Consider the following 22,162-nt stretch of genomic DNA (forward strand, 5'->3'; position numbering starts at 1 on the left):
AAAAATTTTAATATGCTTTACCACCTTCATTAGTCACTCTAAAGCCATAGCCACCATGAATGCTTTTAAAATTATCTACCTTTATACCAACATGTCTATTTAAATCTCTTTCAATAAACTTTTTTTTTCGAGAGGTATTTTTGTATTAATTTTTTTTATATCATTTCAAAATTTTAATTTTGAACACATATCCAAATCTACTTGAGGAGCATAAGCGCTTATAATATTAATAATCTTAGTATAAACAACAATCTTTAAAGTTATAATTTTATCTCTATTTTTATTAATATTTATAATATTATCCTTCAAACTCTTATCTACAACCACACATATATCATTTCTAGTACGACTCCTATCAGAATATCATAGTTTAAATCCTAAACAATTAATCTCCTTAGCGTTTTTTGCAACCCATTCAGTTTCCTAAATGCATAAAATATTTTTCTTCCTATAGATCATAATATATATTAATTCCATTAATTTGCTTGTAAGAGAACCTATATTCCAAATTTCTATCCTAGTTTTAGTTTCATGGACTAGCTTCTTTACTCACATCCGTCCATATGTAACAATTACATAGAATGTGAAACAAAAATTTTTTAGATACATATAATAATTTTACAATCAAAAGACTATAATAATTTTACAATCAGAGAGTTTAGTACTAGATCATCTGCAACCAATGAAAACTAATTATGGTGAGTTTTCCTTCATGTCCTGCTTCAGCCACAGATCTTAATTTAATGAAAAGTTTACTATTTATTCTGGATGCGTTTAGTATAACTATTACAATGCATTTCATCTTTGGGAGCATTATACATTCTTCAAATTGATCAGCGTATCCTACCTAATTCTCATTATGACGGGCTCAAAATTTTGACAAGTGATTTTTCTATTAGATTTAAATGACATGAAATCACATGATTTCAATTTGCAAAAAAATCAAAAATAATGAACTTGTTTGCTGTATCAAGATATTAGATGTAACAATTACATAGAATGTGAAACAAAAAATTTTCCTAACACAAATTACAATCAAAATATAAATTTGTGAAATCTATGACAAAGTATATCCTAACACAGATTTTTTTCCTATTAATGTGCTCATTGCTAATTTCTTTGGTTCCATATAAAAACGTTTGCTATTACTTTAGACTGAGTTGGTTTAAAATTTCAGAACATGCTATTCAGTCGAAAAAAGTAGAACATTCAGCTAAACATGGTTCTGTTAATATGCAAGAGAGACAGACCGGCTTGAAGTTGAAAGCAAAAGTGAGATACTTGCGTAGTACAATGGCAATCCGTGCAGAAACTCCTTATTTCACGAAGTTTTTATTGCCTTCCCATTTCAGTGGAACCAATTCTTTTATGGTAAGATGAAATAGATGTTCCTGATCTTAGCAGATTGGCAGAATTTTTACAAATTTCGAGCCCTTTTTTTAGCCAAGTGTTTCAAATATAGTCATTCTCGCACGTCTTAATTTGGCCCATTGCATGCAATTCATGAATAATTTATATTGTATGCTACAGTAGTGTATTTCTGCTTGAAAGTTTTGAATATCTCTGGCAGAAATATTGCTAAGTTTATTTTTTTTGTCTTTTTCCAACACATTATATCAGTACCTAGGTTAGCAGTTGGAAAATGTTTTAAATATTATCATAGAAATAACAGCATGGGAAAAGAATTTGCACAAAATATTGCGGCTAAGGGCATCTCCAATCGAAAATCCCACTTTTCACTCCAAAATGCAGTGAAACTCAAAAATGTCGTGATTCATCTCCAATCGAACTCCATTTTGCACGCTTCTGCAAAGGTAACCATCTTCTCCTCTTCGCGCATTTCTTCGGCAAATCCGGTTGAGACAGAAAATTCGCGTAGGTGAACAGTGCAATGTCAATATTGGCGTTACCCTATTCACCCTCCATCGATTAGCGATTTCTTTGCCGTTCGAATGGAGCAAACCAGTTACGCTTTACAGTCGTTTGGAGTTCGGCTAGAGACTCCCTAAGTCGAGCTTTGAGATCATCTCTAGAAGGTTTAGATTTCTATGCAAAATATGCATTGATTTATGAAAACGAAGAGAAAAATATTAAAATTAAGCAGCTGGAATAATTCTATGTAGAGTTTCATCAGCATCGCTCCTAAGATTTTTGAAATCACTGGGACGGTGCATTCCACCGGCAACACACCTGGTGTTCTTCAAATCACTTCAAATAAGAATTAAAACTCACATGGTTTCATCCAGAAATCATTCCTACTCAAGACCAAGATATCTCCCTTACTATGCCCTTGAATGGCCATTTTTGTAGCCCCTAACATAGGACAGCTCAATACTCGTTTCACCAAAGCTTTTTTATGTTCATATATTGGGCTAATTGCAAATTTGAATATAATTTAAGAAGCTTGGTATCTAATTGAATATGATTGAACATTATCCTTTTTTTTTTTGTTTATGTTCATTAGAAGGTTGCTAAGAGTTTGATAAAGCTATTAGTATACCAAACATGAAGAACATACTGATTGCTATGTGTTAATTTTTTTTTTTCAATGAAATGTGTTAATTTCTCATGTATATTTTCATTTAGGTTAGATGACGAGGCTTTGGCTTTGAATACGTGGCACTCATATTATATTTGGCTTGATTAAAGCTCAATAAAAACATTAAATAAATAAGAAAAGGTCGGAGTAGCTCTAGTGAAAGATAAAGATTAGAGAGAGTCGCTCAGATGGTTTGTTCACATTAAACGGCGGCCTTCCGATGACCCAGTTAGAAGAGTAGATATATTAGATTTAACTTATTTAAGAAAGGTAGAGGTAAACCTAAGAAGATTTGGTTAGAAAATATTAGAATTGACCTTTCTTTATAAGATTTAAATGAGAATTTGATTCTTAACATGACACAATAGAGAAAAATGATTCATGTAGCTGACCCCTCACGTAGTAGGATAAAAGCTTATTGTTGTTCTTATAGGCTGCTTCACCTAACTTATGTATTGCATGTCTTGTGTATTGTTGTATGTTGTGGATGCCACTGCATGTAGTTTTCTCCTTCACCATAGAATGGAGTAGTTTTCCGAACTCTGAAGCTACAGATGTTACACCATTCTTGAAGACCTCTTAACTGCTAAAAAATTAAACAGTTTGTCCTCAAGTTTATTATGTGTTCTGCATTACTCTTGAGGGTTAGAGCAACTAAACCTCAGTGTTCTAGACTTTCACTGGATCACATCACATTACAAACGCAATCGTGACAGGAAAGAAAATGATTTATATTTTGCATATCCATCAATTCCCTCAATTAGTATAGATTACTCGCCTTAAACTCTTAATGCATATTACTGTTTAAAGGTGGGGGATTTACATACATACCACTTTTTTTTATACTATTTACATATCTAATCCCCAAAATATTAATATTATATACCCATAAAACAAATTTGGGTGCATGGAATGAAATATTAAAATTTATAGGATGGTATGAATGATATAAATGAATTATAGGAGTGATACATTTGATATTAAAATTGTATATGGGTGATATGCATGTAATATTAATATTTTGGGTGTTAGATATGTAAATAGCATGAAATAAAGTGGTATGTATGTAAATTTCCCAAAAGTGTGCCATCTGTAACTCTAACTAATGCATTTTCATGTTCTTCTGCAAGTCATACTAATAAAACATCTCAATCAGTACAAGGCATTGGAATTGCAAATTAGCGACAAAATGCTTGAATGCTCATTCATCTTTGTTTTATAATGTGCAGACATTTCCTTGTGACTTTGCAGTAAAACATCTCCATCTTACACCACAAAAAATATTTCTCCGGTATCATAATAAGATGTGGTCAGCAATGTATAAGTTTAAATCAGTTTCCAACGGACACTCGGTGACAGGACTTTATGGAGAGGGATGGCGTAAGTTTGTGCAAGATAATGAGTTGTGTAGAGGGGATGGATGCATATTTGTGCTCTCAGAAGCTTCTAAAAGGGTAAAGGTCTTTGATGTTCATATAGTGCGTGTTGATGACTAACTTACATGGCCTAATTTACTTGACCAAATAGCTGATCTCATATGCTTTCAGTTCAGTAGAAACTTTGATCTGTTTGCATTTTCCTGAATATCATATTGTTTTGGACTTCATATTGCAGTATGTAAGTCATGAACTGTGCTTTAGGTTTGTTTAGCATATCCTTTTTGAGCTTGGTGATGTGCAAATAAGCAAAGTGCATGATCATGCTAAAATGGTGTGATTTTTTCACCTTGATGTAAGAAAACTGCAATATCTTTTCTGTGATATAAATGATTTTAGTGTACCTTTCATTTCTAAGAACAACAATTTAGCAGCGATTTTCATTATTTGATTGGAAGAAGGAAATATGAACCAACAGAATTTTCTCATGACAGCATTCTCTGATCTTTTTGAACTTCCCAATCAGAACTTTTTGACTGCAATCTGCAAAATTATTTGAAATTGATTTGCTTAGTTAGGCCTTGAGTTCATGATTTTATGATGGGAGTTGATGCTCAAGTGAGCTGCATATTTAATTGATTCAGCCTCTCATTTTTTATTGACTAAGCCAAAAGAATGTCATGCTCATGACTTTTCATGGAGAAACCCTAAACAAACATAACTGTACAACATAATATTTAGATAGTATTGACTAAGTGTTCTTATCTTGTGCCATAATCATATTGTCATTACTGCAATACAAATTAGAGCTAATCCTTTCGAGAACTTGCTGGTTGCATGTCAATTCCCTAGCAAGATATTCAATTCAAGACTCAATTCTATTAACACTGTACAATGGAAAAGTTTTGGGTACTAAAGTTTGGCCTAAATAGCTCTTATTATGATTAATCAATTACAATTTATAATATAACGATCCTAACATAAATTTAAAAATATTGATTGTGACTCAATTTTATCTCCCAAAAGAGTGGAAAAGAAGATAGATGCTCCATGTGACTGCAAAATTTGAGAAGAAAGTCATAAAAATAATCAGGAAAATGCAACAGATTCATGAGCTAGGAGATGAACAACATTGGAGCAATCCTAACTCCTAACACAGATTTTTTTTTTTTTGCATAATACTAAGTTAAGTGTTGCAAAGATGAGGATGCTTAGGTGGATGAGTGACTTTACCCTTAGAGATAGGAGATGAAATGAACATTTACGTGAAAAGTTTGGAGTAGCTCCAATGGAAGATAAGATTAGAGAAAGTAGCCTTAATGGTTTGGTCACATTAAACGGAGGCCTTCCAATGACCCGGTTACGGTTATGAAAGTTGAGATATTAGATTTGACTTATGTTAAAAAAGGTAAAGGCAAACCTAGAAAGAATTGGTTAGAAAATATTAGAAATGATCTTTCTTTATTAGATTTAAATGAGAATTTGACTTTTACTAGCACACAATGGCGAAAAAGTATTCATGTAACCGGCCCCACATAATGGGACAAAGGCTTGATGATGTTGTTGTTGTTCATTATAGAACATGCAGGAAAGCTGATATTAATCAACATAATTAATTCCTTTCATTCTAAACCCAATCTCTCATATACATAGAGAGGCTAGATGGTATAATGTCTAAAATACCCTTACTAACGCATTATAAAACAAACAATCATAATAAATAACATGCCAACATGAAAAAAAAAAAAAAAAACCAGAAGAAATATCAAATTAGAGTTCTGTAGACCTACAATCATTCTTTCATCAAACAGGCCATTAATGCCATTTCCCATGGTAGAGCTTCTAATTCTTGGAATCACTCTTATAATCCTCCTGCCAAGTAGCTTGCCATTGCTTGTCATAAAAGGTTGTCTCCTCAATGAGCTTCTTCAACTTCTCAATATCTTCATTCTTTCTTATAAGCATTACTCCACCGACAGAAATTAATAGAAGGATTTTGCAGAAGAAGTTGCCCATCTGATCAACAAGGCCGACGCCGGTAAGGCTATCCACAAAGTAGGCCATGAAGAATCCAATCATAGCAGCACGGCCTGTGTAGACTTTGATTATAAATAGTGTTTGATTTTGGTGAATGTGAGAGAGAAATTTGAAAACTGACCATTTAGTAGTTCGGCTTCGGGAAGGTGATATCTTTTGACCCATGCCCACCAGGGCACGATGGAAGTATCAAAAACTACAGGGTCGTCGGTGCTCGAAGCCTCGGGATTGTCTTCAAGCCATTTCCTTCTCCTAGCCTCTGAGGAAAGATAAATGATGGTGATGGAGAAGTTAGATGACCATTAAATTTATACCTGACTGCCTGTGATATTGATAGGAAACGTTTGTAGGAATAAGAGTTTTCCTTACTGAATTTGAATTTCAGCACTTACAAAAAACAGATTGGAGAAGAATTTGTCTTTTTAATTGATAAAAGATGAAAGAAAATGAACAAGATACAATGGATCCTCAAAATTGGAGAGGATGATCCGTCTCTCCCAATCTCTAGCCAGCCCAAGGAGAGCCTAAACAAACCCTGGGAACTCTCCAAAATTCAGCAAATATCAAGATAATCCTAACTCTAGACAATCTCATCTATTTAAAGCATACAAATACAACTCTGATTTACTAAACAGCTCCTCCCTAAATCAAAACCTGTCGCCCCCTCCTCTTCAAGTGGCCCTCCTTGGGCCGGTCTTGCCGGTCTATCAGATATATGTGCAAATATGTTTCTTGAAAAGCATTTTACAACTGCCAAGTTGTATCTTTTTGACTGATATGAATAAAATGTTTTACTTTTAGCATTAGATTGCCATTACACAAATCAAAACATACAAATCAATAATATAATTTTGTCTATTTATGTAGTACATCATTAGCCCAGATTTTGTAATCTGTTTCCACTTCTTGATGCTATATTTTCTACCAATGAAGCCATATTTAGGAACTCATATAAATGATGGGTAATGCTGTTTTGGCTGCATTCGACCAAGCTGAATACGTCACAAGTGGGGATCACTAGCATCTTCATAAAAATACCATGGTGATCTATTCGACCGTTAAATTTTGATTAAAAAGATAAAATATCTTCTTATTTGTTCCTCTTAATTCAATTGTTGTATGTGCGCTTCGAAAATTCACGCCCCGGACTCTCTGTTGCCCCTTTCTTTCTTCTGGATCATCGTGGAGAGTTTCAATGTTTAGGTTCTGAGGCTAATTTTCAGAAGGTAGACGGTGTTTTGAATAAGATATTACTCAGAGATTTCGCCCTCATTTTACGAGGACTTTATGATTTGAGTTCAGGTTTCCTATAGGCGCAAGTCCTTATAGTTAATTATACATCTCATAGCAAGAGAACTTATTTAAGAAGAATTGCCTTCTAAAAGGTCATACAATCAGTTAGTTAGAACAAATTGTTTGACTACCCTTATGGTTCACTCTTGCATTACTTGTTACGTAACGTTGATTTTAGCTCTTGCTTATAAATAGGGGTCTTGTGTCAAGTGCGGGCACAAGAAATCTAGCTCCAAAATCTTGGAGCTAGATTATATCTTTCTCTCTCCTTCTGAACTTGTATTCTCTACTTTATTTCTCTACCTCATTCCTGAACTCTTATACTCTACTTTAGTTCTTCCTTCCAAGCGACAAGTCGAACAGGTTTCTTCACAACAGTTCACTCGAGGGAATGCAAAAAATTTCTATCATATTGGCCTACTTGTTTTTTTTTTTTTTAAAAAGAAAGGATCCAGCAAATAGTTTATTTTAAGTCAGACCGTGCTTAAGCTTTAATTAGTGTCTAAAAGGCAACCCAAACCTTGCTTGAACGTGGTGTGCTTAGCCAGCTGTTGATTATAATGATAATGGTGATTAAGAATAAGATAATAAGCTTGGAACTTGCACTGAAATCAATCTTTTTGGGAGTTCGCTCTTATCTTCTTGTTTGTTTATGCATGTAATTATATATTTATACTTGAATGCTTTTCCTAATTTATTTTCTTTTACACAAACAATAATTTCAATACTATTGTGGTAGACTTTTCCAGTGAATCTGATGATGGATTTTAAAAAATTGGCTGAAGTGATCACTTTAGAGGGTCCAAGTGGCAACTGTTGGCTGGTCAGATTATCGCAGCTAGCAGGCCATGTATATCTTAAAGAGGGCTGGAAGGAATTTGTTGAAGCACATCATGTTGAAGAAGGTGACTGCTTGGTTTTTGAATATTGTGGGAGTTCACGTTTTAGTGTTCTAATATTTGACAGAAGCGGTTGTGAGAGAGAAGCTGCGTACTTCGTTAGAATCATGAATCCTATCCCTACAAAAGAATGTCAGGCAGAGGAAAAACACGAAAGGCAACTCCCTGATGTTTTAAAATTTTCTTCTCCACGATTTCCTAGTGATGATAATTCATCCCTGCAAGTGGTTTCAGATGATGAAAAAAGCTCTTCATTCAAAGGAAAATTTGGTCGCAGAAGGTTTAGTACTAGATCATGTGCACCCAATGACAAAACTAATTGTGGTGAGCTATCCTTCATGTCCTGCTTTAGATACACTTCTTAATTTAATGTAAAGTTTACTGTTTATTATGGATGTGTTCAGAATAACTATTACAAAGCATTTCATCTTTGAAAGCATTATATAATCTTCAAATTGGATTAGGATGCCCTACCTAATTTCATTAGGATGCGCTCACAAATTTGACATGTGATTTTTCTATTATATTTAAATGACATGAAATCACATGATTTCAATTTGCAGGAAATTTAAAAATAATGAAGGTATTTGTTATATCAAGACATTAGACGTAATCATGTAACAATTACATAGAATACAATAACAACAATAACAAGCATTTATCCCACTAGGTGGGGTCGGCTACATGAATCTTTTTTCTCCATTGTGTCCGGTTAAGAGTTAAATTCTAATCTAAATCTATTAAAGAAATGTCAATTCTAATATTTTTTAATCAAGTCTTTTTAGGTCTACCTCCATCTTTCTTAACATAACTCAAATCTAATGTATCTACTTTCCTAACCGGGTCATCGGAAGGCCACCATTTTATGTGACCAAACCATCTAAGGCGACTCTCTCTAATCTTATCTTCCACTAGAGCTACTCCAACCTTTTCACATATATGCTCATTTCGTATCCTGTCTCTAAGAGTAAAGTCACTCATCCACCTAAGCATCGTCATCTCTGTAACACTTAACTTAATATTATGCTTCTCTTTTAATGGCCAACATTCTGCATCATAAAGCATTGTAGGTCTTACTACCATCTCATAGAATTTTCCCTTAAGTTTGAGAGGGATGTTTCTATCACACAACAGGCCCGATGCATTTCTCCACTTCAACGATCCAACTCTACCAATAATATCCCCATCTATTGCACCATCACTCTGAACAATAGACCCAAGTTATTTAAAACGTGTACTCTTATTAATAACTTGATTGCCCAAAGTCACAATCCCCCCACTAGATCTAATATTACTAAAATTACACTCCATATATTCAGTTTTAGATATACTCACACGAAAGCCTTTAGACTCTAAGGTTGACCTCTATAAATCAAGTTTTCATTCAACTCCCTCTCTAGTCTTATCAACAAGAAAAATATCATCAGCAAAAGCGTACACCAGGATATAACCTCTTGCAAATGTCTAGTGAGAACATCCATGACTAAAGCAAAAAGATATGGGGTTAAGGTTGATCCTTGATGTAATCCAACTGAAATAAGAAAATACTTGGTGAAACCACCTTGTGTTTGAACACAGGCAACAATTCCTGCATACACATTCTTAATAACTTGAATACAAGCATTATCAACCATTTTCTTATGTAGAACTCTCTATAGCACTTCACTTGGAACTTTATCATATGCTCTCTCTAAATCAATAAAAATCATATGTAGATCCTCTCTATTCTCTCCATACTTCTCCATCAAACCTCTTAGTAAATGTATAGCTTCCATAGTAGACCTACCGGACATGAATCCAAATTGATTTTGATAAACATTAGTTTCACGTCACAACCCATGCTCCATAACTCTTTCCCATAGTTTTAAAGTATAACACATTAACTTAATTCCTTTATAATTCACACAATCTTGTGCATCACCTTTATTATTAAAAGTATGAATCAACACGCTCATTCTCCACTCATTTAGCATCTTTAAGTCTTCAAATTAATATTAAAAAGTTTAGTAAGCCAAGAAATTCCTTCATCTCCTAAGCATTTCTACACCTCTATTGGAATATCATAAGGTCATACAGCTTGTCCACACTTCTTTTTTATTTAAAGCCTCTTTAACTTCGATTTTACTAATACGCCAATTAAAATAAAAATCTTTATTTCATTTAGGGTGCTAAGGTCATTAAAGTCAATTGCATTCTTATAATCTTCATTAAAAAGTTTAACTAAATATCTCATCCGCCTTTGTTGAATTTCCTCTTCTAATAAAAACACTTTTTGATCTTCATCCTTAATACACTTCAGTTAACTAAATCTTTACTACTATCTCTTTATTTAGCTAATTATATATATATATTATCCTCCTTAGTATCTAATATATTATATAAATTATTAAAAGCTAAAATATTTGCATTGCAAATTGCTTTCTTAGACTCTTTATGTGCCTATTTGTATATTTTTCAATTATCATAATTTTTACAGCTAAACTAATTTTTATAACAAATTTTCTTATTTTTTATTTTTTGTTGCATATTTTGATTGCACCACAAACTATTTTTATTATTAGTAGCTTTTTTTCTTTGATACTCCAAGCATATTTTTTGCAACATTATTAATATCACTAGCTACTTTTTTGTCACATAACATTAGCTTCGTCATTCATAGGGAAATCTCAAGATCTATAATTTTATTCTCAAAAATATTTTTGTTAATATTCTTTAAATGCTCCCATCTAATCCTTGAACAATGATTTATTTTATTTTTTATTTTCTTCCCCTTAATCTTAAAGTTTAAAACTAATAAGTGATGTTGAGTACATAAACTTTTACTCGGAATAATTTTACAATCTTTGCAATCTAAACGATATATTTTTCTTAAAAGAAAATAATCAATCTGAGTTTTACTATATCCATTCTAATAAGTGATAAGATGCTCATCTATTTTCGTAAATAAAGTATTAGCAATTACAAATCATAAATTAAGAAAAATTTTAATATGGCTTTACCACCTTCATTAGTCACTCTAAAGCCATAGCCACCATGAATGCTTTTAAAATTATCTAGCTTTATACCAACATGTCTATTTAAATCTTCTTCAATAAAAACTCTTTTTTCGAGAGGTATTTTTGTATTAATTTTTTTAGATCGTTCCAAAATTTTAATTTTGAACACATATCCAAACCTACTTGATGAGCATAAGTGCTTATAATATTAATAATCTTAGTATAAATAACAATCTTTAAAGTTATAATTTTATCTCCATTTCTATTAATATTTATAATATTATCTTTCAAACTCTTATCTATAATCACACTTATATAATTTCTAGTACGACTCCTATCAGAATATCATAGTTTAAATCCTAACTATCAATCTCCTTAGCATTCTCTGCAACTCCTTTAGTTTTCTGAATGCATAAAATATTTATCTTCCTATAAATCATAATATATATTAATTTTATTAATTTGCTTGTAAGGGAACCTATATTCCAAGTTTCTATTCTAATTTTAATTTCATGGACTAGCTTCTTCACCCACATCCGTCCATGTGTAACAATTACATAGAATGTGAAACAAAATTTTTTTAGATACATATAATAATTTTACAATCAAAAGACTATAATAATTTTACAATCAGAGGGTTTAGTACTAGATCATCTGCACCCAATGAAAACTAATTATGGTGAGTTTTCCTTCATGTCCTGCTTCAGCCACAGATCTTAATTTAATGAAAAGTTTACAATTTATTCTGGATGCGTTCAGTATAACTATTACAATGCATTTCATCTTTGGGAGCAATATACATTCTTCAAATTGATCAGGGTATCCTACCTAATTCTCATTATGACGGACTCAAAATTTTGCAAGTGATTTTTCTATTAGATTTAAATGACATGAAATCACATGATTTCAATTTGCAAAAAATTCAAAAATAATGAATGTATTTGCTGTATCAAGATATTAGATGTAACAATTACATAGAATGTGAAACAAAAAATTTTCCAATACATGTAATAATTTTGCAATCAAAATATAAATTTGTGAAATCTATGACAAAGTATATCCTAACACAGATTTTTTCCTATTAATGTGTTCATTGCTAATCTCTTTGGTTCCATATAAAAATGTTTGCAATTACTTTAGACTGAGTTGGTTTAAAATTTCAGAACATGATATTCAGTCAAAAAAAGTAGAACACTCAGCTAAACATGATTCTGTTAATACGCAAGAGAGACAGACAACGGGCTTGAAGTTGAAAGCAGAAGTGAGATACTTGCGTGGTACAAAGGCAATCCGTGCAGAAACTCCTTATTTCACGAAGTTTTTATTGCCTTCCCATTTCAGTGGATCCCATTTTTTTATGGTAAGATGAAATAGATGTTCCTGATCTTGGCAGACTAGTAGAATTTTTACAAATTTTGAGTCCATTTTTTTAGCCATGTGTTTCAAATTTAATCATTCTCGCACGTCTTTATTTGGCCCATTGCATGCAATTCATGAATAATTTATATTGTATGCTACAGTAGTTTATTTCTTCTTGAAAGTTTTGAATGTCTCTGGCAGATACATTTTAAAGTTTATTTTTTTGTCTTTTTCCAACGCATTATAGGACAGCTCAATACTCGTTTCACCAAAGCTTATTTATGTTCATTTATTGGGCTAATTGAACAAATTTGAATATAATTTAAGAAGCTTGGTATCTAATTGAATATGATTGAACATTATCCTTTTTTTTTTTGTTTATGTTCATTAGAAGTTTGCTAAGAGTTTGATAAAGCTATTAGTTTACCAAACATGAAGAACATACTGATTGCTATGTGTTAATTTTTTTTTCTATGAAATGTGTTAATTTCTCATGTATATTATGTGTTCATTTAGGTTAGATGACGAGGCTTTGGCTTTGAATACGTGGCACTCATATTATATTTGGCTTGATTAAAGTTCAATTTCAGCTCCAGCTCAATAAAAACATTAAATAAATAATTTCAAGTATTTCCTATTTACTTTTACAGCAAATCTCCAAGCAAACTGCTTTTGACAGCAGGAAAACAGCAAAAAACAGAGGGAAATCCAGGAAAATCTGCGAGAAAACTTGAGAAAAGACTTGTATTTTACTAGTAGATGCAAGGAAAATAGCAAAGATACAAGGATCCTCTATTTGAGAGGAGGATCGCACTCTCCCAATCTCTAGAATTCGATCTAGAGCCCTAGCCCCCAAATAAGAACAAGAAAACTCTCACCAAAAATATGACATCCCCTAATCTATCCTTTTCTCTCTACTTAATGCATACAATTCAAAAATAACATAAAAGGACCTAATTGCCCTTGCTTCCACTCCTTTTGGCTCCAAGATTCAATTTGAAAAACAAGTGGACCCCACCCTATTTCCTCCCTGCTGTTTTCGGCTCCCTGTTGTTTCCGCCGGCTTCCTTCTCCCGTAAACTAACTGAGCCGGCCCAATGGATTGGGCCGGCTAGGGGACCGGTCTAACACTCTAGTGGAAGATAAGATTGGAGAGAGTCGTCTTAAGATGGTTTGGTCATATAAAATGGCGGCCTTTCAATGACCCAGTTAGGAGAGTAGATGTATTAGATTTGACTTATTTAAGAAAGGTAGAGGTAAACCTAAAAAGATTTGGTTATAAATATTAGAAATGATATTTCTTTATTAGATTTAAATGAGAATTTGATTCTTAACATGACACAATGGAGAAAAATGATTCATGTAGCCGACCCCACGTAGTAGGATAAAGGCTTGATATTGTTCTTGTAGGCTGCTTCACCTAACTTATGTATCATGTCTAGTGTATTGTTGTATGTTGTGGACGCCACTGCACGTAGTTTTCTCCTTCACCATATAATAGAGTTCTTTTCCGAAATCTGAAGCTACAGATGTTACACCATTCTTGAAGGCCTCTTAACTGCTAAAAAATTAAACACTTTGTCCTAAATTTTATTATGTGTTCTGCATAACTCGTGAGGTTTAAGCAACTAAACCTCAGTGTTCTAGACTTCACTGGATCACATCACATTACAAATGCAATCTTGACAGGAAAGAAAATAATTTATATTTTGCCTATCCATCAATTCCCTCAATTAGTATAGATTACTCGCCTTAAACTCTTAGGTTTTGTTTGGGACAGCTTTTCTTACGACTTCTTAAAGCAGCTTTGTAGTATAAAAATTTAAATTTTTGTATTAAAAAATTACTTTAAGAAGCAGTAAAAAAGCCGTCTAAAGCGAAGCCTTAATTCATATTACTGTTTAAAAGGAACCATTTCTTCATCATCATCCTATTTTTAAAAAAGTGCGCCATCTGTAACTCTAACTATTGCATTTTCATTTTCTTCTGCAAGTCATACTAATAAAACATCTGAAGGCATTTTTATTGCAAATTAGCGATGAGATGCTTGAATGCTCATTCATCTTTGTTTTATAATGTGCAGACATTTCCTTGTGACTTTGCAGTAAAACATCTCCATCTTACACCACAAAAAATATTTCTCCGGTATCATAATAAGATGTGGTCAGCAATGTATAAGCTTAAATCAGCTTCCAACGGACACTCGGTGACAGGAATTTCTGGAGAGGGATGGCGTAAGTTTGTGCAAGATAATGAGTTGTGTAGAGGGGATGGATGCATATTTGTGCTCTCAGAAGCTTCTAAAAGGGTAAAGGTCTTTGATGTTCATATAGTGCGTGTTGATGACTAACTTACATGGCCCAATTTACTTGACCAAATAGCTGATCTCATATGCTTTCAGTTCAGTAGAAACTTTGATCTGTTTGCATTTTCCTGAATATCATATTGTTTTGGACTTATGTTGCAGTATCCTTTTTGAGATTTGTGATGTGCATAGAAGCAAAGTGCATGATCATGCTAAAATGGTGTGATTTTTTCACCTTGATGTAAGAAGACTGCAATATCTTTTCTCAGTTTCTGTGATATAAATGATATTAGTTTACCTTTCATTCCTAAGAACAACAATTTAGCAGCGATTTTCATTATTTGATTGGAAGAAGGAAATATGAACCATCAGAATTTTCTCATGACATGACAGCATTCTTAACATGGTAACAACATAATTATGAAACTAGCTCTTCTTTTTAATTGGATTGATTAGAAATATAACGATTCTCTGATCTTTTTGAACTTCCCAATCAGAACTTTTTCATGGAGAAAATTGAGGAAGCTATCCCTAAATATAATTCAACAAACATAACAGTACAACATAATATTTAGTTAGTATCTGACTAAATGCTCTTATCTTGTGCCATAATCATATTGTCATCGCTGCAATACATTTCGGATTAAATTCTTTTGCTCCTCGACACTCAATCAAATCTTCTTTGCCGTAGGGGAACCTGAGGCTGGATTGAATCCTTCTATCTGGAAATGAAATGCCCTTGCACTATTGCCAATACGTGCCTCTGTACATCAGCTGACATCAAAATAACTGCCTCCACGCAGCCCCTCAAGGCAACATAACTCCTATTATGCCTAAAAAAAAAAAACACTCCTATTATGCCTACCAAGCCTCCAAATAACTGCCACTATTTACCAGGGCTTTCATTCAAAGCTTATCACACTTCTCCTTCCAACCTTCCAGCACCGGATAGGTGTCCCCCCAGATGCGGTGCGGTTTGACGAAGCTCTAAGCATAGTTCACTCGTGTTGATCAATTTCTAATGTTGCCGTCACTCCTTAAGGTTTAAGGTGACAGCAAAAGGGCTGAGGCATAGCAGGATGAACCAAATTAGAGCTATCCTTATTAGAACTTTTTATTTTTTTTGGCATAATACTAAGTGTTGCAGAGATGAGGATGCTTATAGGTGGATGAGTGGTTTTACCCTTAGAGATAGAATACAAAATGAGCATTTACGTGAAAAGTTTGGAGTAGCTCCAATGGAAGATAAGATTAGAGAAAGTAGCCTTAATGGTTTGGTCACATTAAACGGAGGCCTTCTGATGACCCGGTTATGAATGTTGAGATATTAAATTTGACTTATATTAAAAAAGGTTAAGATAAACCTAAAAAGAATTGGTTAGAAAATATTAGAAATGATCTTTCTTTATTAGATTTAAATGAGAATTTGACTTTTAATAGAACACAATGGCGAAAAAGAATTCATGTAACCGACCCCACATAATGGGAGATGATGATGTTGTTGTTCATTATAGAACATGCAGGAAAGCTGATATTAACCAACATAATTAATTCCTTTCATTCTAAACCCAATCTCTCATATACATAGAGAGGCTAGATGGTATAATGTCTAAAATACCCTTACTAACACATTATAAAACAAACAATCATAATAAATAACATGCCAACATGAAAAAAAAAAAAAAAAACCAGAAGAAATATCAAATTAGAGTTCTGTAGACCTACAATCATCCTTTCATCAAACAGACCATTAATGCCATTTCCCATGGTAGAGCTTCTAATTCTTGGAATCACTCTTATAATCCTCCTGCCAAGTAGCTTGCCATTGCTTGTCATAAAAGGTTGTCTCCTCAATGAGCTTCTTCAACTTCTCAATATCTTCATTCTTTCTTATAAGCATTACTCCACCTACAGAAATTAATAGAAGGATTTTGCAGAAGAAGTTGCCCATCTGATCAACAAGGCCGACGCCGGTAAGGCTATCCACAAAGTAGGCCATGAAGAATCCAATCATAGCAGCACGGCCTGTGTAGACTTTGATTATAAATAGTGTTTGATTTTGGTGAATGTGAGAGAGAAATTTGAAAACTGACCATTTAGTAGTTCGGCTTCGGGAAGGTGATATCTTTTGACCCATGCCCACCAGGGCACGATGGAAGTATCAAAAACTACAGGGTCGTCGGTGCTCGAAGCCTCGGGATTGTCTTCAAGCCATTTCCTTCTCCTAGCCTCTGAGGAAAGATAAATGATGGTGATGGAGAAGTTAGATGACCATTAAATTTATACCTGACTGCCTGTGATATTGATAGGAAACGTTTGTAGGAATAAGAGTTTTCCTTACTGAATTTGAATTTCAGCACTTACAAAAAACAGATTGGAGAAGAATTTGTCTTTTTAATTGATAAAAGATGAAAGAAAATGAACAAGATACAATGGATCCTCAAAATTGGAGAGGATGATCCGTCTCTCCCAATCTCTAGCCAGCCCAAGGAGAGCCTAAACAAACCCTGGGAACTCTCCAAAATTCAGCAAATATCAAGATAATCCTAACTCTAGACAATCTCATCTATTTAAAGCATACAAATACAACTCTGATTTACTAAACAGCTCCTCCCTAAATCAAAACCTGTCGCCCCCTCCTCTTCAAGTGGCCCTCCTTGGGCCGGTCTTGCCGGTCTATCAGATATATGTGCAAATATGTTTCTTGAAAAGCATTTTACAACTGCCAAGTTGTATCTTTTTGACTGATATGAATAAAATGTTTTACTTTTAGCATTAGATTGCCATTACACAAATCAAAACATACAAATCAATAATATAATTTTGTCTATTTATGTAGTACATCATTAGCCCAGATTTTGTAATCTGTTTCCACTTCTTGATGCTATATTTTCTACCAATGAAGCCATATTTAGGAACTCATATAAATGATGGGTAATGCTGTTTTGGCTGCATTCGACCAAGCTGAATACGTCACAAGTGGGGATCACTAGCATCTTCATAAAAATACCATGGTGATCTATTCGACCGTTAAATTTTGATTAAAAATGAAAATTTCTATGGAAAGATGAGTGCAATTTCAGTTCCTAAACTTCAAAGCAATGAAAATCTTACATTCACGCACATATGGTGCCTGAGAACCCACATGAATTCTCATAGGCTTTATGCAAGAATAATGTTTTTCAAGCTCACATTGCTCAACAGCCAAAAAGTGTCTGGCATATTTTTTTAAGAGATTTTCTTATTTAGTATGTTATGGTACATGTAAATAAGAAAGTAAACCAACTTTTAAGTATGATGTGGGTGGGTGTCAACATGGAGAAATTATTCCGTGCAGAGTCCGTACGGTAAAGAACTGTCCGGATGTAAGTGTACACAATGTTTGTACACACTGTGTACACTCACATCCAGATGATTTTTTACCATTCAGACTCCGCACAAAATAATTTATTATTCTCGTCAACATGAGTGGAAGAAGTATAGCACTTCATGAAAAATAATGGCTTGCAGTAGGTAATCAACAGATGGGCACCACATGCATGTAATCCTCCTGAACACATTTTTTTTTTTTTTACAGAGAGAACGGTCTGCGAAGAAGATAAGACAAAAAAAAAAAAGCAAAATGATGCATAAAATGCGACGAAATATATCATTTTCCCATACTAAAAAATAAAACTAAATCTTTGAAAGTATTTTCTCCAAAGCATAATTATGAAATCAGTCCATTTTTTTGGTTAGAAACGATTCATTGCAAGGTTTACTTTTATCTCAAGAAAAGTTCTGTTTGGCAACCTAGCCATTTGCCACACAGAAGTATAAAAAATGCAACATCAAGCTATAAGATAATATCTTCTTTCCCCTTTAAATCAAGTTTAAGATAGTTATGAATCATTAGCTGGAATCACCTGATATAGAAAGGCAAATAAACTTCATAAAAAACTGATATAGTTCAGCTTATAGTAAAAATATATAGGATGCCATGCTATGTTACACTGATACGGATACGGCGACACGGATATAAGACGATACAGATACAGGACACGTCAATTCTTAAAAATACAGGATACGGGTACAATACGGACACGGCATTATAATTTATAAATCATACATAAAAATAAAGAAAATAATCAAAGTTTAATATTTGAAATGACAAAAAAAAAAAAATTAAAGCAACATCATTTCTAGCCTTGTAGCTTATAATATCAAAATAAAAGTAAGCATTGAGCCGACGGAAGAGTTAAAACTCATTGCAAAGAATTTTGTGGCATGATTCCACTAATTATGTTGTTGCATGATTTGGTGACATGTTTACTGAATAATACATGAAAGCTAAACTTCTTTTTTTTTCCATTTAAGAAGACATACAAACCATAATAACATGATTTTTTTAATACATGAAACAAAAATCAAAGCATTACAAATGCAAAATAATTTGATACCCTAATATCCTATTTTCTAGTAAACTAACATCAATGTAAATCACTTGTGTATTAGAAAATAAGAGAACCTTATTTGCAACCGCAAAAATAAATATGACGCGTATTTTTTCGGATTTTTTTTCGTCTTTCAACGAACATGCATATCCGATACATGTGTCATTTTGAAATTAAATAGTATTCTAATTGGATACGGCTTTGACGTATCCGACGTGTATCCGTATCCGACATGTATCCAATACAGCACGCCTTCATAAATAGGTGAATCGGTGCAACATAGATGCCATGCAAATACAAGCTTCTGTCCTTGATGAAAGGTCTTCTAAAACATAAAGGTTTTTCATATATTCCCACCATAGGTTTAAATATCTGCATGCAACTCACCACATCATTATTCAGAGAAACCAGTATAAAACCAGTTTGCAATACAAGGACATTCAAAATTGCTCTGCCAACACCACCTAGGGGCGGTTTGCTTGTAAGTATGATTAGATATTACTGAAGCTTTGTAGTTATGCTAATCCTGTAGTCTCGATGGTTACTTTCACTAGGTTTTTCCGTATGTTATATCTTTTTAATCTTTCAAAACTGTTGAGAACCAGTTAAAAGATAGGAGATTGGTGGTATGTAAGTGAGTTTAGACCAGTGAAACTATGCAACCAGGCTATCACATGCAATTTGACATTTATTGACTAAGAACTAATGCAAACTATAAGTATTTTTGAATGGTGTTATGTGGTAGGGAAGATTAAGAGATTAAGGGAAATTTCATGATTAATTAGTATTTGACTAGGCTAATTTGGCATAATTACCAAATTTGTTTGCATGAATAATAAGCAGTTAAGAACTGCTATATGAACCTAGTGTAGGGCATCTAAGAAGAAGTTTATAATCAAACTTAGGCTTCGTTTGTGATGCTTTTTATAGTACTAAAAAACTGTTTTAAGAAACAGTAAAAAAATCGTCCCAAACCAAGTAAGTGATAAAATGAAGAACGCTACGATGAATATGAGATAAACTCCTAAGGTAATGTGAAAACTGATTATAATAAAGAAATAGTAGGAGAAGCACCAATTAAAGATAAAATGATCTAGGTAGTTTAGACAAGTCATCATGTCGAATGGTACAAAATTCATCAATAAAATGAATATATAAAATTATTAGGGAGGGATTATGAGCGAGAAATATTAAATCGAAGGTAAGACAATTAAAAGTTGCAAAAAAAGACTTTGGTCAAATAAAAAATATCACATGCAACACTCAAAATGAATGAAAAAGGACTCCTAGACAACAGTAAAATCCATTAATCAGCTAAAGCTAGCTGCAACCAAATAGCTCATAAACAGATCTATCACACTTCAAAAACCTGAGAAACAGTGAAAGTTAAACAACCAAATTCATCAAACTGAAGCCTAGACAGAAGCAAAAAATACAATTATAGTTCTAAACCGGTGACCTAGCGAGAAATCAAAGCAACAAAGCGTGAGATGAAAAGAACAATAAAAGCTAATGCAACCCTAATGGAAAATAGCTTACCTGCATCGATGACCGCATCCCAATCAGTCTCCCCACCCTTACTAAACTGCGTCAAATCCCATGTCCCCCCAACCCATCTCGGATCCTTGAAAGCCAAAACCTCCGCATTCTCAACCGCAACCCCATTCGAACTCAGAGACTCCTCAGTATCCTTCACCTCCTCAATCTTAGCAGGAGAATTCATCGATTCCACCTTCTCCTCTACCACGGCCGAGGCCGCCGCCCCTCCCGTCCCATTATCCGCTGACCTCGCCATGAAGAGAGAAGGAAGCTTCTTCGGGAAGAAGGAAAGCTGTAGGGTTTGAGATCGGTGGTTGGGTTTGGAGATTAAGGTGGAGAAGATTGTGGGAAGAGAGGGAGAGAGTGATGAAGCCATTTGTGTTGAAGTTGGTTCTTTTACCTGCAAAACAGAGAGACTATATAGAGAAGAGAAAAGGGAACAAGAGAAAGTCACATGCTTTTTGCTTCCTCGATAAGGGTTTTAGAGAGAATTGGACGCTTGGAGGAAGAAAGGAGAGCGAGACCGGAGTTGGGGATGGGAGCTCTTTCAATTGAAGATGAGAAGTATGTTATCGTCACTGAATCTGCTTGTCGTGATGTGCGTGGGATACTTATGGGTTGGGCTTAAGCCCATGGGCTATTTAGAAGCAGTGTGAGTTTGGGCTTTGAAGATAAGCACTATCCATTTTTTTGGATTTCATTTCATGTTAGCGATAAATCATCGTAATTTATTTATTCTTGTAAAAATGTTACCTTAATTCATTATTCTTCTAAAAAATATTTTTTTAGGGTGGTTCGACGAAAAATGGGCCTAAAGAACTCCAAAAGCATTAATTAGAAATATTGATGCTTGGTTTGTACGTCCTCACAAAATTAGCTTGATCGGTCACGAATCTCGAGGCAAAAGCTAGTTGGAAACTTCAAAAATTAATTTTGGAAGCACCTGAACTCCGATTTCAGCCAGCTTACAGTCAAACTGAGCGTCTCGGAAATACGAACCAAACGACACCAAGATCAACCCAATCCGAGCCCAAATGAGTCCAAATCAAGGGCTCAAAGCACTGTCGGAAGATTCAAACCACAATTTGAGTTACCAAACGGTCTCTGATTTTGGCGAGCTTATACTCGAATCGAACTGCTCGATGAGACGAGTCCAACGATCCCAAGATCACAGAATTCCGACATCACTAAGACCTTCAAATTTCCAACAAACGGTGCACGATCGTAGGATTCAATATTGGCCGTCCATTCGACCACTCCCTATTCGCCCCTGATCTCACGCCTATTTACGGGCTATGCCACTCCATAAAAACTATAAATAGAGCCCTCATTCTTCACAATAGGGGGGCCAAGCAAGAAGAGAAGGAAGAAGCTTCTCCTCGACCA

At 33.9% G+C, this 22,162-nt stretch overlaps 2 protein-coding genes and 1 long non-coding RNA gene across 5 annotated transcripts in view; 2 read left to right on the plus strand and 1 right to left on the minus strand.

Moving 5' to 3' along the window:
• The window catches only part of LOC110105235, a 6,705-nt gene extending 2,339 nt beyond the window's left edge, over positions 1–4,366 (plus strand). Inside the window, exons 2-3 of the long non-coding RNA XR_003700493.1 lie at positions 1,241–1,371; positions 3,769–4,366. This is a non-coding gene — a long non-coding RNA (uncharacterized LOC110105235). The remainder of the gene's footprint in view (positions 1–1,240; positions 1,372–3,768) is intronic.
• Positions 1–15,108, plus strand: part of LOC110105237 (B3 domain-containing protein Os12g0592300) — a 20,245-nt gene extending 5,137 nt beyond the window's left edge. For all 3 annotated transcript variants that reach the window (XM_020834637.2, XM_028694227.1, XM_028694226.1), the window contains 3 exons: positions 7,985–8,468; positions 12,304–12,500; positions 14,583–15,108. In XM_020834637.2, the coding sequence (XP_020690296.2) occupies positions 7,985–8,468; positions 12,304–12,500; positions 14,583–14,849 (948 nt within the window). In that variant the 3' untranslated portion in view covers positions 14,850–15,108. The remainder of the gene's footprint in view (positions 1–7,984; positions 8,469–12,303; positions 12,501–14,582) is intronic.
• Positions 15,109–16,328: 1,220 nt separating this feature from the next.
• LOC110105255 (light-harvesting complex-like protein 3 isotype 1, chloroplastic) lies at positions 16,329–21,341 on the minus strand. Its single transcript, XM_020834666.2, has 3 exons — positions 20,777–21,341; positions 16,898–17,035; positions 16,329–16,829 (listed from the first exon to the last, which is right to left on the minus strand). Exons 1-3 carry the CDS (start codon positions 21,150–21,152, stop codon positions 16,582–16,584), a joined length of 762 nt encoding a protein of 253 aa, XP_020690325.1. The 5' UTR covers positions 21,153–21,341; the 3' UTR covers positions 16,329–16,581.
• Positions 21,342–22,162: the final 821 nt, after the last annotated feature.

Source organism: Dendrobium catenatum, unplaced genomic scaffold (assembly GCF_001605985.2).
Source record: "Dendrobium catenatum unplaced genomic scaffold, ASM160598v2 fragScaff_scaffold_414, whole genome shotgun sequence".
Classification (NCBI taxonomy): Eukaryota; Viridiplantae; Streptophyta; class Magnoliopsida; order Asparagales; family Orchidaceae; genus Dendrobium; species Dendrobium catenatum.

Excerpts from the sequence above, each read along its gene's own strand:
- LOC110105255 (XM_020834666.2), bottom strand. The coding sequence starts at position 21,152 with ATGGCTTCATCACTCTCTCCCTCTCTTCCCACAATCTTCTCCACCTTA. Across the intron at positions 17,036-20,776 it reads GGATGCGGTCATCGATGCAG|AGGCTAGGAGAAGGAAATGG; the intron begins GTAAGCTATTTT and ends ATCTTTCCTCAG. Across the intron at positions 16,830-16,897 it reads CGAAGCCGAACTACTAAATG|GCCGTGCTGCTATGATTGGA; the intron begins GTCAGTTTTCAA and ends AAGTCTACACAG.